We start from the raw sequence: 17036 nt of genomic DNA on the forward strand, positions 1-17036 counted from the left end.
CCTTACTTACCTTTCCTTAACTTCAAAATGATAATGACTGAGGCTTTTGAACGATCTCAATAATGGAAATCTGAGGGAAAGTGTTACTAGAAAAGCATATAATCAAAAATAAGCGCCAGAGCAAAACAGATAATATGTGCAAGGCTCAAAAATGAAGACACTTCTTTGTCTTTGTGTTACCCGACTTCACCTGGAAATTAAGAACGGACTCAGGTCGCACCTCTGGGTCAACCTTGCGGGCAGATGTGGGGGGTTCAGTTGGGGTGGGGGTCTTCTCCCGCCGACTGGTCCAAAGCGACGCTACGCGCAGCTCCGCCAGCGGGAGGCGCACTTCCAGCACTTTTGCAAGCGTCGCCCGCGAAGTCACCCAGCGGAGATTGGTTGGCTCGGGAGCACCGCCCACCGCCATGCTCCGCCTCTCGCGCTCCGGGGTAAGCACAAGGTCAGGCCACCGCTCGGGGCGTAACTGAATCCCGGGCACGGATTCGTTTTCGGTGGCTGAGTCTGGGGAGGAGAATTCGCTCGGAGTGCTAACCTGGGCCGAAATCAAAACCTACTCCGCTGAGGAGTGGGATCGGAATTGGGAAAACAATCTCCAAGCGGTCCCATTTGCTAAAAACCCTCTCGCCCACCGTCCCCCGTCCGGGAAAGACAAAAAGGGGAAAAAGAGTTAAAACATCAAAGCCACACACTTTCGGCCAACTCCAGCAATATCCTCCCAGCCGGATTCCAGAAGTTCGGCTGCCCCAGTCTGGGATCCCTACCGTAAGTCGCACCCCCAAAACCGCAGGGCCGCGAAACGCACAGCGGACCCTGCAGAGGAAGCCCCGCCAAAGGGGCGCTGCCCAGTCAGGCCCCGCCCCCGCCCCGCCTTCCCCGGGTCGGCCCCGCCCCAGAACGGGTCCCGGGCGTCCCGTCAGCGGCACCGCCCAGAAAGGGGAGGAGCCGACGACGCCTTCCTCTTTCTTCCTGCCCTACGCTAGTAATCCGCCGCCGGCGTCTGCTCCCTCCCTAGGCTGGCACGGCGTCATGAGGCAGCCCTGCTCGCCGAGCCGGGGCGAGCCCAGCCGAATCCCGCCGCTGTCTGCAGCCCGGCACCGCGGCAGCATGACCGCGCGCGGCCCAGCGCTTAGCCTTCTCCTGCTGCTGCTCTGTCCCGCGCAGGTGAGCGGACGTCCGCGACCCGCGAGGGCCTGGGGGGACGAGGCGGGGGCGCGAGGCGGCGAGGGCCGGCGCGGGTCCAGCTGGTCCTGGGGAAGTTGGTTCAGCGATGGAGCCCCTGGCACACCCCTACCCCCACCCCTGCTCCGGGTTCTTTCCCTGGCCGCGCACTCTTCTTTCTGGTCTGGAAGAGGGGGCAACTGGAAGCAGCTTGCTTGATCTCATTCCAGCTGCGGTCACCTAATTTCTGGGTTTAGGATGTGCAATCACGGGGAAGGACGAAAGCGGGTAGAGAGGAGGAGGGATCCTATTTATTTAACCTGCCTGTAAAAAAAAAAAAAAAAAATCCGGCCACATGCGCACGAACTCTTTCTGAATTTGTTTAGAATATTCTACCCCTTTATTTTCCTTTCTCTCCTGGATATGGTGGGGGTGGGGAGGGTAAAGAAGGGAAACAAATTGCCAAGTGCCAAATTGAAACAGTCCTGAGTAACTCAGCTTGGTTTTATTGACAGCGTGAGTTACTTGTCATTAACTCTCTTTTACAATTTAGAAACTGAGACCCAGCAGAGGGTAATTGAGTTTCTCCTTGTCACAGTATTAGCAAGCTGCAGAATGGGGCCTAGAGCTCAGTGGCCTAACTCCCTGGGTCAGCTTTTCCTTGGTTCAAGTAACCTAGGGCTTGAATGCCTCGCTGCTGTTTATTGTTATTACGTAAGTTTCTGGTGCACAGCTTTGTAATTTAACATCTGTGTACACTATAAAGTTATCACAGTCTACTTAATATTCATCACTATACAGTTGACCCTTCACCCATTTTGCCCATTCCCCAACCGCCTTCCCCTCTAGTCTGTGACTGGATCTGTGAGTTTGGTTTGGTTTGATTTGTTAGATTCCACATATCAGTGAAATCACCTGTATTTGTCTTTCTCTATCGGACTTATTTTACTTAGCATAATCCCCTCAAGGTCCATCCCTGTTGTTGCAAATAGCAAGATCTCATTTTTTTTTTATATCTGATTGGTATTCCATTGTATAAGTAAATCTATCACATCTTTATTCATTCATCTGTCTGTGGACATTTAGGTTGTTTACGTACCTTGATTATTGTGAATAATGCTGCTGTGAATGTAGGGGTGCATATATCTTTTCAAATTAGTGTTTTCATTTTCTTCGTGTAACTGTTCAGGGGTAGAATGTCTAGGTCATAAGGTATTTCTGTTCTTAATTTTTTGAGAAATCACATAGTCTTTTCCACCATGGTTGTACCAATTTACAGTCCCACCAACAGTATACAAGTGCTTCCCTTTCTCCACACCCTCACCAACTCTCGTCATTTCTTGTCTCTTTGATAATATCCATTGTAACAGGTGCAGGGTGATCCCTCATTGTGATTTTGATTTGCATTTCCCTAATAGTGATCTTGAGCATGAGCATCTTTTCACGTAGCTATTGTATGTCTTGTGTGCTATCTGTATGTCTTTGAGGAAATCTGTTCAGATCTTCTGCCCATTTTTTAATTGGGTTATTTTTTTGTTGGTGATGTTGAGTTGTATGGTTTTTTATATATTTTTGGATATCAACCCTTTATCAGGTATATGGTTTGCAAATATGTTCTATTCAGTAGGTTGCCTTTTCATTTTGATATTAGTTTTCTTTGCTGTGCAGAAGCTTTTTAGTTTGGTGTAGTCCCACTTCTTCTTTTTTTTTTTTTTTTTTCATTTCTCTTGTTTTTGGAGTCAGCTCCACAAAGACTAATGTCCAGAAGATTAACACCTGTTTTCTTCTAGGAATTTTATGGTTTCAGGTCTTCTAGTCAAGTCTTTAGTACACTTTTTTTTTTTTAAAGATTTTATTTATTTATTTGACAGACAGAGATCACAAGTAGGCAGAGAGGCAGGCAGAGAGAGAGGCGGGGGGCGGGGGAAGCAGGCTCCCCGCCGAGCAGAGAGCCCGACACGGGGCTTGATCCCAGAACCCTGGGATCATGACCTGAGCCGAAGGCAGAGGCTTTAACCCACTGAGCCACCCAGGCGCCCCTTTAGTACACTTTGAAATAATTTTTGTGAAAGGTGTAAGAGAGTTGTCCAGTTTGCCCAGCATGTTATTGAAAAAACTGTCCTTTCTCTATCATATGTTCTTGGCTCATTTGTTGTAGATTAATTGTCCATACCTGTGTGGGTTTATTTCTAGGCTCTCAATTCTATTCCATTGATCTGTGTATCTTTTCTTATACCAATACCTTGCTACTTTGATTACTATAGCTTTGTAACATAGTTTGAAATGAGGGAGTGTGAGATCTCCTGCCTTGTTTTTCTAAGATTCTTTTGACTTTTGTGGTTCCACATAAATTTTAGAATTATTTGTTCTTGTTCTGAAGTGTGCCTTTGGAATTTTGATAGGCATTTCACTGAATCTGTAGATTGCTTTAGGTGATATGAACATTTTAACCGTATTCTTCCAATTCATGAGCACAGAATTGTCTTTCCATTTCTTTGTGTCTTCTTCAGTTTCTCACATCAGTGTCTTACAGTTTTCACCTTGTTGGTTAAATTTATTCCAGATTTTTTTTCTTTTTGATGTAATTGGAAATGGAATTATTTTCTTAATTTCTCTTTATGATGCTTCATTGGTGGTGTGGGGAAACGCCACAGATTTTTGTGTAGTGATTTTGTATCCTGTGATTTTCCTGAATTCATGTATCATATCATCTGCAAATTGTGACAGTTTAGCTTTTTCCTTTCTTATTTGGATGCCTTAATTTATTTTGCCTAATTGCCATGGCTAGGACTTCCAATACTGTGTTGAACAAAAGGAACAAGAATAGGCATCCTGTTCTCCGATGAAGAACTTTCAGCTTTTCCCCATTGAGTATGATCTTAGCTGTAGGATTGTCATGATGGCCTTTATTATGTTGAGGTGTGTTCCTTCTATATCCACTTTGTTGAGATTATCCATCATAAGTGAATGTTGAATTTTGTCAACTGCTTTTTCTGCATTTATCAAGATGATCATATAATTTTTATCTGTTATCTTTTTGATGTGAGGTATCACATTGATTGATGTACAGATGTTGAACCATCCTTGAATCCATAGGATCAGTCCCACTTGATCATGGCATGTGATCCTTTTAATGTATTATTGGATTTGGTGTGGTAATATTTGGTTGAGGATTTTTGCATCTGTGTTCATAAAGGATACTGGACTGTAATTTTTTTTTTTTTTTTCTTAAATAACACCCTGGTCTGGTTTTGGTACACGGGTGATGCTGGCCTCATAAAATGTGTTTGGAAACTTTTCCTCCTCTTCAATTTTTTGGAAGACTTTGAATGTAGGTATTAAACCTTTTAATGTTTGATGGAATTTGGCAGTGAAGCCTTCTGGTTGGTCCCTGAACTTTTGTTTGTTGGGCAATTTTTTGATTACTGAAGGAGACTTCCTTACTATTAATCAGTCTTTTCATATTTCCTATTTCTTCATCATTCAGTCTTGCAAGGTTGTGTATTTCTAGGAATTCATCTATTTCTTTAAGGTTGTCCAGTTTGTTGGTTTGTAATTTTTTCATAGTAGTCTCTTATGATCCTTTGTATTTCTGTGATGTTAGTTGTCACTTCTCTTCATTTTTGATTTTGAGCCCTTTCTCTTTTTCCCTAGTCACAGACTGAAAGTGAAGAGATGGAAAAAAACATTCCATACAAATGGAAATGGAAAGAATATTGAAGTAGCTATACTCTATCAGACAAAATAGACTTTAGAACAAAGATTGTAGTAAGAGACAAAGGAAGGCATTCATTACGTAATGATAAAGAGGTCCATCCAGCAAGAAGATACAACATTTATAAAGATACATGCACCCAACATTGGAGCACCAGAATATATAAAACACATATTAACAGACTTAAAGGGAGAAGTTGAAACCAGTAGTAGTAGGAGAATTTAATAGCCCACTTTCATCAATGGATGAAAAATCAATAAGGAAACATCAGTGTTAAATGACACAATAGACCAGGGGGACTTAATGGATATTGACAGCACTCCCTCTAAAAGCAGCAGAATACACATTTTCCTCTAGTGTACATGGAACATTCTGTAGGATCAATCATGGGTTGGGTCACGAAACAAGTCTCAATAAATTCAAGAAGGTTGAAATCCTACCAAGCATCTTTTCTGACCACTTTATATGAAACGACAAATTAATTACAAGAGGAAACCCCACAAAAATGAGGAGATTAAACTACATGCTACTGATCAACCAATGGGTCATTGAAGAAAATCAAAGGAGAAATTAAAAAATACCTAGAGACAAATTAAAACAGAAGTATGACCTACTGATATATATGGGATGCAGCAAAAGCCATTCTTAGAGCAAAGTTCATAGCAATACAGCCTACTTCAAGGGAGAAGAAAAATCTCAAATAATGTAACTGTAACTTTATACTGAAAGGAACTAGAAAAAGAAAAAACAAGGCCCCAAATTAGTAGAAGGAAGGGAATAATAAAGATCAGAGGAGAAATAAGTGAATTAGAGAAACTGAAAAGACAAGAGAAAGGATCAATGAAATGAAGAGCTGGCTCTTTGTACAGAGAAAATTGACAAACCCTTAACTGCATTCACTGCTCTTTCTGCGTCTGCAGTTTTCTCGTTTAAAACCAGAGTTGGGGGATAAAGTCTAAGGATACAGCGCTGATTAAACCAGATGAGGACGCAGGAGTGGAGCTCTGGGATTCTGTCCTTGTGCCCACTCGTGTACATGTCAGTAAGGAGGAGGTAGTAAATCAGAGGGGAAAGCAGATTCGGGGCTTTCCCTGGATTAGGAAAACCTCTCCTTAAATTTCTGGGTAGTTCTTAGAAGCAGGTAGGTTTTGCTGACCCAGGAAGGGTCCAAGAGCCAAGAGAAGAGCTGTGGCTCCCTCCTCTCTGTATGTAGAGGGGATCCCCAACTGTGTGGGCTTCTGGGAGGGCACATCTCGATGCCTGGTTGGGAGGCGAGGCAGAGGAGCAAGGGGGTGGTTTGGAATGGGGTCAGTGGGTTGATGACTCACTAGCTCTTGCTGTGGGCCTTTTACTATGTCAAGCCTCAGGGTTTTGCTTTTGTTTTGAAGACCAACAATACCATGTAGGATTATTGGGGTTATTAGGTAACATGATCTATGGAGAGACCTTATCACTGTAGTAAAAACTCAAGAAACAGGAGCAATTCTGTGCCTTAAAGAAAATACAGCTCTTCAGTTTGCCTCGAGTTTTAGGTCAGGATCTGGTAGACGGGCTTTACACTGGTAAGTAGCTTTAATGCGCCTCTGAAATCCTTTCACCTCAAGATAATATCCAAGACTGATGGCCAATGAGTGCCTCTCCTCCTAGGGCTTTTTAGATAGGTTAGAGGTTCATCATGAGTCACTTGCAAAATGCCTGGGAAGGTCAGTAAATCTTAACTGGAAATATACCTTTGTTATATTACAAATTAATTCCCTTACATGGGCAGAGGCTCCCAGTACCCCTGAATAGACTGGGAGGTGGTGGGGGGGGGCGGTCTGCTTTTAGAATTCTTACAGGGACAGCACCTTGTCTGGGGTGAGCCTGGGCACTCAGGAAGTTCTGTCACAGAATTAACAGACCTAACTGTCCTTTGTAAGGTCTGATAGACATTTGGGGGGATTTTTGCCTTTCTTAATTTTTAGTTCTTACAGATGATGAAAGAACATGAAACTGCATGGTTTGTAAACCTTCTGGTCATCCAAATAACGTGTGTGGTTTTGAGAAATCGTGTGTCTCTCTCCTGTCTATAATTTTTACAGGCGTTTTCTTGAGGAACTTGGAACATAGGGAGGTATGGGTAGGAATTAAGCCATTAAAATGATTTTTCCTGAAGAGATCAGCAGTGGTTTAATCTCTTGACCTGAGAGCATTGAAGAAAACCTACATTCACCCCAATTTCAGATGGTTACTTTTTCCCAGTCTCTCCTACCCCTTGATTGAGGCTGTGCTCAGATATCTTATTAACATAAGTAATCAAGGGAAAATGAGGTTTTTATTTTAGCGAGTGGGCTGAAAGAAAACGACTTGCTGAATGGGTCTTTGTATTGCTTCAGTGTTTGTCATATTACCCAGAACAAAGAATCCCTCTGGTGTGAAGACAATATGATCTCTCTTTCCTGGGTAACCCTTCCCCACCCTCCACTCCTCCCCTAAGGGAGGCTTTGCAGGGTGTTTTAAGGAGGACACGTTATCTACTGCTGATGCCAGGGTTAGACCATCTCTAATCTGATCATGGGTGCCCCTTTCTGCCCTGTCACCTGTAGTTCTGTGAAAGGCATCAGCTCTCCAGCCAAATAAACTACTTGCTGTCGAAATCCTGCCTGTCTTCCAAGGCCCAGTTCAAATGCTGCATTATCCGTGAGATTTGTTATCCTGTCCCTCAGCTAGAGGGCCTTCTCTCTGAGCCTCTCAATCTGTGTTTACACTGCAGCAGCAGCCTTTACCTGGGTGTTGGTCTGGACTTTTCCTCTCACCAAGAGTGATCTTGGGCAAACCAGTGATCCCCTAGAGCCTCTGTCTTCTTCCTCTGTAAAATTGGGTTAACATCTATGCCTACTTCTTATGGTTCTCATGGAAAGAGAGCAAAATATTGCTTGCACTGAAGTAGTAGATTATAGGCTCCTTGAGAGCAAGAACTGTATTTTACCATTTCCAGTATGGCCAAGAGTCTCTTTTCTGAGTCACTGGGTCATTGGGCCTTCGTGGGTTTAGGTGTAGGGATAAGATAGAAGGATTCAGAGGTGGTAGAAACCAGAATTGCATTGCTTTCTGGGTGATAATCAGTAATCAACTGTGGCCCAACAAATTTTTCTTTGCTTGGACTATGCCTCTTATTTTCAGTGTTTGGAATATTTGCTTTGGCAAGAAAACTGAGGGGAAAAAAATAAGAAAAACTGTTTCTCGTTTGTTTTGTGTTTTATATTTGACCCAAACCTGTTTCTGATGCAAGTGTGCTATTGGGGGACTTGAGAGGGGAGTTTTAAAATTTGTTCTTTATCTTATTATTGTCCCTTAGGTCAGAGGAACTCAAAGTTCCTGTCATTCACTAGTTTCATAAATGTAAAGTAGTTGCTATGGGCACAGTGTAGATACAAAAGTAGACCCTGTACAGAAGGCAGTCCATAAACTGTTTTCCGTTAGTAGCCTCTGTCCTTGGCTTGTTCACAGTTGACTGGAAGAAGGGGGGGGTACATAAAATTACAATACAATGCAAAATGTAGTCTAACAAAGGGAAGAACAAAGTGTTATGGGCAGTCAGTTTTTGAACTGACCTTTGAAGGGTGAATTAATGCTTAACCAGGTAGACAAGAGGGAAACCGGAGAAAATGGGGGGGGGGGTGGTTATCTAGTTGTTACGAAAAACCAATCAACTTGGTATGTAAGTTAACTCAAAACTTTTTTAAAATGATGTTCTAGATTGCAAGAAACTAAGAAAGGAGTTACCTAATTTGTGTGTAGTACTCCATTGCGAGGACACATCTGGTCCCGTTTTAACATCACCGGACCCCTCTAAAACACATGGGGTGCTGTGTTTCCTGTTTTGCAGGAAATTACAGATACTAAGGATCCAGTGATGTCCCAAAGTCACATAGCTAGTAAATGGCGGACTAAGGGCTTGAACCACGGTCTTCTGATTTGCCTTCTAAATGTATTCAAAATCTTGCTACCACATTCTCCATGTTTAGCAGGCAAAATTGAATGAGTGTTCAGCAGCTGTTCCAGATGGCCAATAGGGCATCTCCTTCAGGGCTTGCTCCTAGCTCCATTCTGGCTTCTCCAAAAGCCACTGATGAATCAGGGATCGTTTTATCCTGCTGGCCTGTCCCTTTGTTCACCTGCCACACTGTGTGAACACTCCATAGGAAAAGACCTGTGGACGGCATACACTCCCATCTACCTTCATGGTTTTGTTTTAGTTTGTGGCTTTGGATTATTTTTCGGTGGGTGCAAAGGCTCAGAAATGTCGAATACCAACTAGTAGTATGACCTTGGGCAAGTCCCTTCAACTGCAAGCTGGAGGGCTGATTTGAAAAGTGAAGATGAGCTGAATCTATCTAAAAAATGTATGAAAGAAACACCCATTTATAGGTATGCCTGGTGCTCTCACAGAGTATCCTTTGTTGTGTGGATCTGTTCACCCCAGGTTAGCTGTGAAACAGAGATCCAGAGATTTCCATCAACAGAAGTCATACCAGACCAGCCTCCACCCCAGATGTGCTGCCATATTTGTTTAGTCTGCCTCCCTGACTCCAGGGAAATGGCAGGCAGCTTAATCTCTGGGTAGGATGCTCCGTGTCTCTCCCTCCATCCCATCCTGCGTTGTCCTGACCGGCCAGGCCAGCCTCTCGGCTCCCTTCATAGGCCTCTCCCTACCCCTTACCTGACCCATCTTGCTGGCACTGGAGCTGGTGTGGCTCCAGGTTCTGCTGTGAGCTCTGCCCATCCAGGACAGTAGCAGAGGGGATAGGACCCGGGCCGGCACTCTGCCTGCCGAGCAGTGGCCAGTGCAGGCCTCAAACTGAGGATGCTCAGCAGTAACCAACGTGACTTGACAGTGGCCTAGAGTCGTCTGCAGGAAGATGAAAACGGTGGCCATTATTCCTGCAGGAGAACATGTTTGTTCCCAGAGGGACGCTCTGTATGACACTCTGAGGGGGCATCCCTACAGACGGAGCTGGAGCAGCTGGGGAGTGGGGCCCTGGGACAGGATAGAGAATGTTTGATTTACTTGGCCTTCAAAATCTTCATTCTCGTTACTGCTTTTGTCACTTAGGGGCCACATGACCTCGGAGAGCCCTCCCTGAGCCTTCGTTTCCGTACCTGTAAAATGCTGCCCTACTATGCTAGAGGGTATCTGAGAAGTAGGCCAGGCAGGACGGAAGGAATCCCCTTACTTTGTGTCTAGCACGCGGCCGATGTTCATGAAGCGTTTTCTGAAGAGTTCGTTAGTCCTTGAGATTTACTGCGGCCGCCTTGAGATTTACTGCGGCCGCCTGGAGTGAGATTTACTGCTGCCGGTGTCCACAGCCTCTCCCCATGATCCGTGTGCTTCTGTAGAGCTCCCCGTCAGGGTCTGTTTAACCGTTGCTATAGTGGCTGACATGTAGCAGAAGGGACTTTTTTTTTTTTTTTAACTTGCTGAACCCCTGTTATTACTGCAAGAAACTTCCCTGGCCAGTCTCGTACCCGATGGCTAAGCTCCGGAGCATGTTGTGAAATAGTCATCTGACCTGACCTTTGCAAGCAGACTCACTCTAGCCGTGTAACTCCCGAATTCGGGTGGAGAGCCAGAACAAGCAGTGGTTCTCATTTCTGAACTGCTTACGTCATCTGTTTGAACTCCTTCAGCTCATGGAGAGATTTGACGGTTCCTACATCGGGAAGCGCAGGGGCAGGTACTGCAGAGAGTTTCTGAGGAAATACAGCAGCCGGGCTCTGTGCCTGATGATTCTGCCGTCTTCCTAGGGAGTCCACACAATAGCCAGAAACGGCCCTCGGAACCTCTCTCCCCACGTACCCGACGTTGTGATTCTCGTGAATTCTGCTTCATCCCACGGCAGGAGCCCTCAGGTTCGGCCTGGCCAGAGCCTGTCGTTGTGAATAAAGTTTGCTCCCTGCCTCCTACGCCCATCACTTGCCTGGCGTCTGTGCTTGTTTTTGAGCTACAACAGGTTAGTTGAGTATCCTCTGCAAAGACCTTACGGCCCATAAGCCTACTGTATTTCCTGTTTGGCCCTCTACGAGAAAGAGCCAGATGAATACAGTGGGGCAGTTGGGTTGAGCCGAAAGCCAGCCTGTGCAGGAGTGTTGAGGCTTATTTGTGAAAAAGCTGTTTCAAAGTGACTTCACTTGTCCGTCTCTAGCGGTTATCTGTTGGGAGGAATTAAAAGCCTACAAGACCCAGATCTACTACAGTAGCATTGGTTGTATCTGAGAAGGAGGTGCTTACTCGGCATATACCTATGATGGCTGCAGATTTGTGATGGCGTGTATGGAGTCCATAAGGAGAGGAAGACACAAATCCCACAGTCGTTTTATTTTTAACATTTTAGGAATCGGTAAAATTTTAAAATGCTCCAATAAGATGGTTCTTGTGGTTATAAATAGCTCTGTATGCCTGGTCGGTGTCCACGAGACCTACTGTGAACCCTTTGGGTTCAGATCTCTGGGCCCGGAGCGCCGCCTTAACGAGACATGTCACGTGGCTGTCAGGCCCGGAGTTTCTGATTGTTTGCCCTGGAGGTCGGTCATGCTTCTCTGCTCCGTCTGAATGTGGTGACTGACAGCGTGCTCGCTCTCTGCAGCCCTTGCCAGTGGGCTTTTCTCTCGTGTGAAGGACGTCTGAGCTCATGTCTCCTGGTGAAACACACTGGGTATGAAACGGACAGCTTTTAGGTGGACAGCTCAGTGACCCGAAGGACGGCCGGTTCCGTGCAGCCACCGGCCGTCTCCAGCCCTGAGCTCAGGTTTGGTCAGGCGCGCTTTGGGCCCCGGCAGACCACAGACATTGCTAGGTTTATTTCCGCGTTGCTTCCCCAAGTGGGCTTTACAGATGTGAAGTCAACAGCAGGAGTTCTCGAAGCCTAGTAAAGGCAGTGTTCAGCCACACCTCACTTTTTGAAAAGCAGGTGCTTTGCCTAGAAAGGAGGCGTGTGCTGTGTGTGCGAGCTGCTGGTTGCACGGTGCACCCTTGCTCTCAGCGTCAGCTCACGCAGCCTGGACGTCCCGAGGATCCTAAGGTGCACCTGTCATCTTGGTCCATAAAGTCCTGACCACCGGCTGTGCAGTGGCCATTTGGAGACTGGAAATCCAGTCATTCCAACGCCAGCTAGGGTCTTGGTGAGATGAGAGATGAGCGTGGCCCAGCCAGGGGTGACTCTGGGAGGAGCCTGTGCTATAAGGAACTCTGGCTTCTGGAACAGCCAGGAAGCAGCCAGACCTTGGGTGGGGTCTGGCTTGGCCATTTTTAGGTGTGGCCTCAGATGAGTCACTCTACCTGTGTAACTGGCAGTTTGCTCTTCTGTACAAGGGTGTTGTTCCAGTACCAGCCTCCCAGATCTGAGGATTGAGGGATCCAGTGCCTAGATGCTGGAAGAGGTGGCCGCATACTGTCCGGGGAGCCACTGGACCAGTGGAGCTCAGGGAGGGGAGGGGCAGTGCTTTCCTGGGTCCCGCAGGCCCACCAGGACCCCAGGGGAGGTGGTGGTCGAGGAGTGGCCTTGGTGGGTAACAGGAGCCTGGGGAGTGTCGGGGAGGGAGGCACAAAGGCACAGGGCTGGGCAGGTCCCCCTCAGTGTGGGACAGAAGGTAGGGAGGGGTGGGACATGAGCGCGCACACAGGAGTCAGGTGGGGCAGCTGGTGCTTGTCTCACAGGCTGCAGGAAGGTGGATGGAGGTTTCGGAGCATCAGAAAGCTGTGGCGCCCCAGCTCAGGAAGAGCCCAGCTGGCGGCTCTGTAGGGGGGGGGTGCACAGGGGAGTAGTGCACAGGGGAACAAAGGGTGGCTGTGGGCTCAGCAGGGAAGGAAGGGGCACAGAAAGGAGCTTCCCCAGGAGGAGAGATCGGCAGTGGAGGAAGGTCTGGATTACTTTGGAAGCCTGAGATTGTGGGGCAGGTCACGAGAAGTGCAGCTGGAGAGGCATTGGGGTCGTTTGACCAAGAGGGAGGATGAAATCGGAACGGTGTTTATTGGTAGGAGCAGGCGAAAGGATGCACAGGGATGCACAAAGAGGTGAGGTTGAGAAGGTAGAAGAGAGGGTCAGGTGGTGGAGGCCCCTGAGGAGGCTGAGAAATGCCGCACCAGCACCAGCTGGTTTTCAGGTTTTCAGCCCAGGGTGATCAGAGGGAGGGGAGGTGAGAGAGAGCTGAGGGGGAAAGGAGGGTTCCCCACCAGCACAGCTGTGCAAGTGAGTGCACCCAGGCCTGTGCCTCGTACAAGGTAGGGTGGGGAGGCGGTGTGGTGCTAGACTGAGGACCTAAGTTATGCAGTTGATTACACTTTATTCAGAGTCTCTTTCTGGAACTGGAATGTTCTGGTTTGAATTGTGACTCTGCCACTCTTACATGAATCAGCTTCTCTGTGTCTCCCATTTCCTCATCTATAAAATGGGTATGATAACACCTCTGTCATCAGCTTGTTCATCAGGATTAATTGCATTAATATATGAAAAGCAGTGAAACAGTGCCTAGCACATAAGCAAATGGCTTGTAAGTGGCTTTGGGCCCCACTGGGTTGGGTGTGCTTCTAGAGGCAGGATGACCTTGGGAAGCAAACCTACAAGCATTGAGTCAAGCACAGTTTTCCTGAGCCCAAAGAAATGTCAGGTGTTTTACTTCAGGTCTTTAGGACCTTTACTGAGGTCCCAGCAGCTAGAAGCCGGTAATCATTGCTTGCGTTGGATTGTATAGTGCTTTTGAGTTTACCAAGTACTTCCACATATAGTCCCGTATCCGATCTTCGCAGCAAACCTGTGAGATTGGTGGCCGTTATGAGCCGTTCGCAGGGAGCAGAACTGCTGGGCACAGGCTAGGGACCTGCCCCACGTGCCGTCAGGCTCGGCGTGCACGTTGATTGAGAGCCTCCTGGGTCCTGAGGATCAGAACCCGGGGCTCCTGACCTTCCCCCACTCCCCTGTCCCACCTCTATTCTGCCAGACTATGGAAACTTCGCGTTGAAATAAGAGCTATGGGTTATAAAGGATGACTGTGAAGCACAGTGCCCTGGGCCTTTCTTTTCTTTCATAGCGCTGAACACTGAGAAAAGGGAACCGAGACTCCACACCCACCTCCCATTCTCATGCCAGAACTGTGGTTTGTTGACTGGGTTTCTGTCACTCCGGTGGGTGACTTGCCAGAGTGCCCCAGGCCCGGGCCTGCTTGCCCGTTGGGTCTGTTGAGCATTCTGCCAGGTCTGGGGGTGAGGGGCCACTTGTATTTAAATGTCAGTATCAGCAGTTATGCCACCTTCTTTGCAAAAAAGGCAAAAAGCCTTTTCAAATGTTAGTAGATGGATAATTTCCTTTTAGTTGTAAAACTGGATTTTTGGAAAAAGCAGTACTTTCCCTGGAATCACTAGGTTTGTGGCCTAATTGCTGCGATTCTTTTTAAATCAAAATGGTGGTGGAATTTTGCAACTTCTTGGCAAAGGTTTGATATGTGGCATTGTTGAATACTTGTCACTTCCTCCTTTGTATAATTTCCCTTCCTTATGGGTAAACATATAACTTTTAATGAGCCCTGATAGGAATAAGTGATGGTTTCTGTTTTAAAATACCTGGAGGGGCGCCTGGGTGGCTCAGTGGGTTAAAGCCTCTGCCTTCGGCTCAGGTCATGATCCCAGGGTGCTGGGATCAAGTCCCGAGTCGGGCTCTCTGCTTGGCGGGGAGCCTGCTTCCCCCTCTCTCTCTGCCTGCCGCTCTGCCTGCTTGTGATCTCTGTCTGTCAAATAAATAAATAAAATCTTTAAAAAATAAAGTAAAATATTGGAGAATGAGAGGCACTGGGTGGCTTAGTCGGTTAGGCATCCGACTCTTGGTTTCAGCTCGGGTCATGATCTCAGGGTCTTGGGATGGAGCCCTACAGTAGGCTCCACAGTCAGCTGGGAGTCTGCTTGGGATTCTCTCCCTCTCCCTCTGACCTTCCTGCGCTTATGCACTCTCTCTCAAATAAATAAATCAATCTTAAAATATCTGAAGAATGAATTAAGTCTTTCTGAGCCCTCCGATTCCCCTGCACATACACACCCCAGCCTCCTGTGAGCTGTTTTTTCTTTCATGTTTTTAGCATTTCAGGAGCCCATGGTGAGATTTGTATCTTGATGCCAGAGACCAGCAAATAGACTGACCTCCTTGCCTATGTGTGGGTCATATGCCACTGATGCTGGAGAGAATTCACTCTGTTACTTCGACTCAGATTTTTTTTAATGGCTTTTCTGTGAGGTGTCCTGGGAGTCATGGTTGCTTCTGGATAGCTTTTGTTTCCCTGTGGGACAGATGACTGCAAGCCCGTGCAGGTCTATGGCCCTGGCCAGCGTGGCCGAGCTCGCTGACATGCTGATTCATGCCGCACCCTCCTCCCCTTCCCAGCTTTCTGACAGCCTTGTGACTCTCACATGGGGAATATGAGTGGCCCTTGAGAAACCTCCATGGAAGAGTTCAACATTTTTCTTTGAAGATTGCGGAGCTGGTTTTCCTTAAAGTTAGCACATGCCTTGCTTTCTCCTTAAATCTTGAGGACAAGATGTTTATTCTCATTACTTCTGAGGGTTTGTTGGTGTTCTGGGTTTTGCTTTTCATGTTACTCATGATATGCTGATACTATTTAACCTAAATTATGTGGAAATGTTCCTTCGTTATTTGGAGCTAGTTTCACATGCAGATGTGCAAAAATAGGGCCTTAATAATTGCAGACTCACATACTATCTTGCTTTTTTTCCTCTACATGGATTTTTAGTGATCTTTCAGGACGTATAGCTTCCTTTCATCAACAAATTAGCAGGAAGTAGAAACCATGTAAATAATTTCTAGGACCTCCTTAACTGACTGTCTTGATAAGCCCATTGTGGGCATCTGGTCTATTTTAATTATTATTTTTCAAAACATTAACTACCCAGTGCCTCTTGCTGCCACTTCAATTTATGGGTAACGTTGGAAGGTTCTGTACTGGTGTTTTGCTGTTGAAATTTCCCTTAGCCTTTGAGGCCCTGATGGATGGAGTTTTGTGTCGACTCTGTAGGTGTTGGCACAGTCCTGTGTGTGGTATGGAGAGTGTGGAATTGCGTCTGGAGACAAGAGGTACAACTGCCAGTATTCGGGGCCACCAAAACCCTTGCCGAAGGACGGGTATGACTTAATGCAGGTAAGTTTGCTGTGGGTGGCACTGGGAACACAAGATGCTAATCGGAGATCCTCTGTAATTATCCCATAAATATTGGTGGTGGGGAGGGGCTAAAACTAACAGGCTTAAATCTTATCCCAAATGCTTATCTGGGGTGCACTGGGGCACAGAAGATAACATAATTCTGGGGTGGAATTTCCCTGGGGCTGACTTTATGCCTTTCTCATCTTCCCCACAGCAAGTTACTACTGAGGGACTGACCTTGGTACCTAAGTGTGGCTCTTTGCAGCTTCTTGAAAATGTACTAGAAGTTTGCTTCCCCCCCACCCCCCCGCCCCGGTTCCTGGGTTTCACGACTCAAATCAGCGAGGCCGCTAGGTGGCTATGACTCCCTTGTCCTCGGTTTAGTGATTCCTCCATTTTCCACCCAGAATCTGTGAGCTTTGGTTGCTACCAGGATTCTATTCTGTGCTGTCTTGCTTACCATTCCTGACACACAGGAACATTAGAGAAGAACTGGAAAAATCCAGAGGATAAGACTTGTTCTAGAGCCTTAGGTAATGTAAAATCAAGTTGACACGGGGCACCAGGCCTCCTCGACCTACATGCTGCTTTCATCAGAATTATGAAAGACATCTGACTTTCCACGGAGTAACCAGTGGAAGTAGTAAATAGCATTTGGGTTAAACTTAAACATAAAACCTAAGAGGTAAAACGGATTGTCAAGGGAGGAGAGTGAGCTTCCAAATAAAAAAATTTGAGGGGCGCCTGGGGGCCTCAGTCAGTTTAAGCGTCTGTCTTCAGCTCAGGTCATGATCTCAGGGCCCTGGGATCGAGCCCCACATTGGGCTCCCTGCTCAGTAGGGAGTCTGTTCTCCCTCCCGCTTGGCTTGTGCTCTCTCTCTCAAATAAATGAATAAAAATCTTTAAAAAAAAAATTCTGTAATATTTCTGTTGCCTCTATTTTTGCCACTCCCTCTTTTATAAATAATAACTTTGTTAG

At 46.5% G+C, this 17036-nt stretch overlaps 1 protein-coding gene across 1 annotated transcript in view; it reads left to right on the forward strand.

Moving 5' to 3' along the window:
• The first annotated feature begins 943 nt into the window (after window positions 1–943).
• Window positions 944–17036, forward strand: part of NPC1 (NPC intracellular cholesterol transporter 1) — a 49025-nt gene continuing 32932 nt past the window's right edge. Inside the window, exons 1-2 of the mRNA XM_047696751.1 lie at window positions 944–1164; window positions 15932–16054. Of these exons, the coding sequence (XP_047552707.1) occupies window positions 1030–1164; window positions 15932–16054 (258 nt within the window). The 5' untranslated portion in view covers window positions 944–1029. The remainder of the gene's footprint in view (window positions 1165–15931; window positions 16055–17036) is intronic.

This window comes from Lutra lutra, chromosome 12, assembly GCF_902655055.1.
Source record: "Lutra lutra chromosome 12, mLutLut1.2, whole genome shotgun sequence".
Lineage (NCBI taxonomy): Eukaryota > Metazoa > Chordata > Mammalia > Carnivora > Mustelidae > Lutra > Lutra lutra.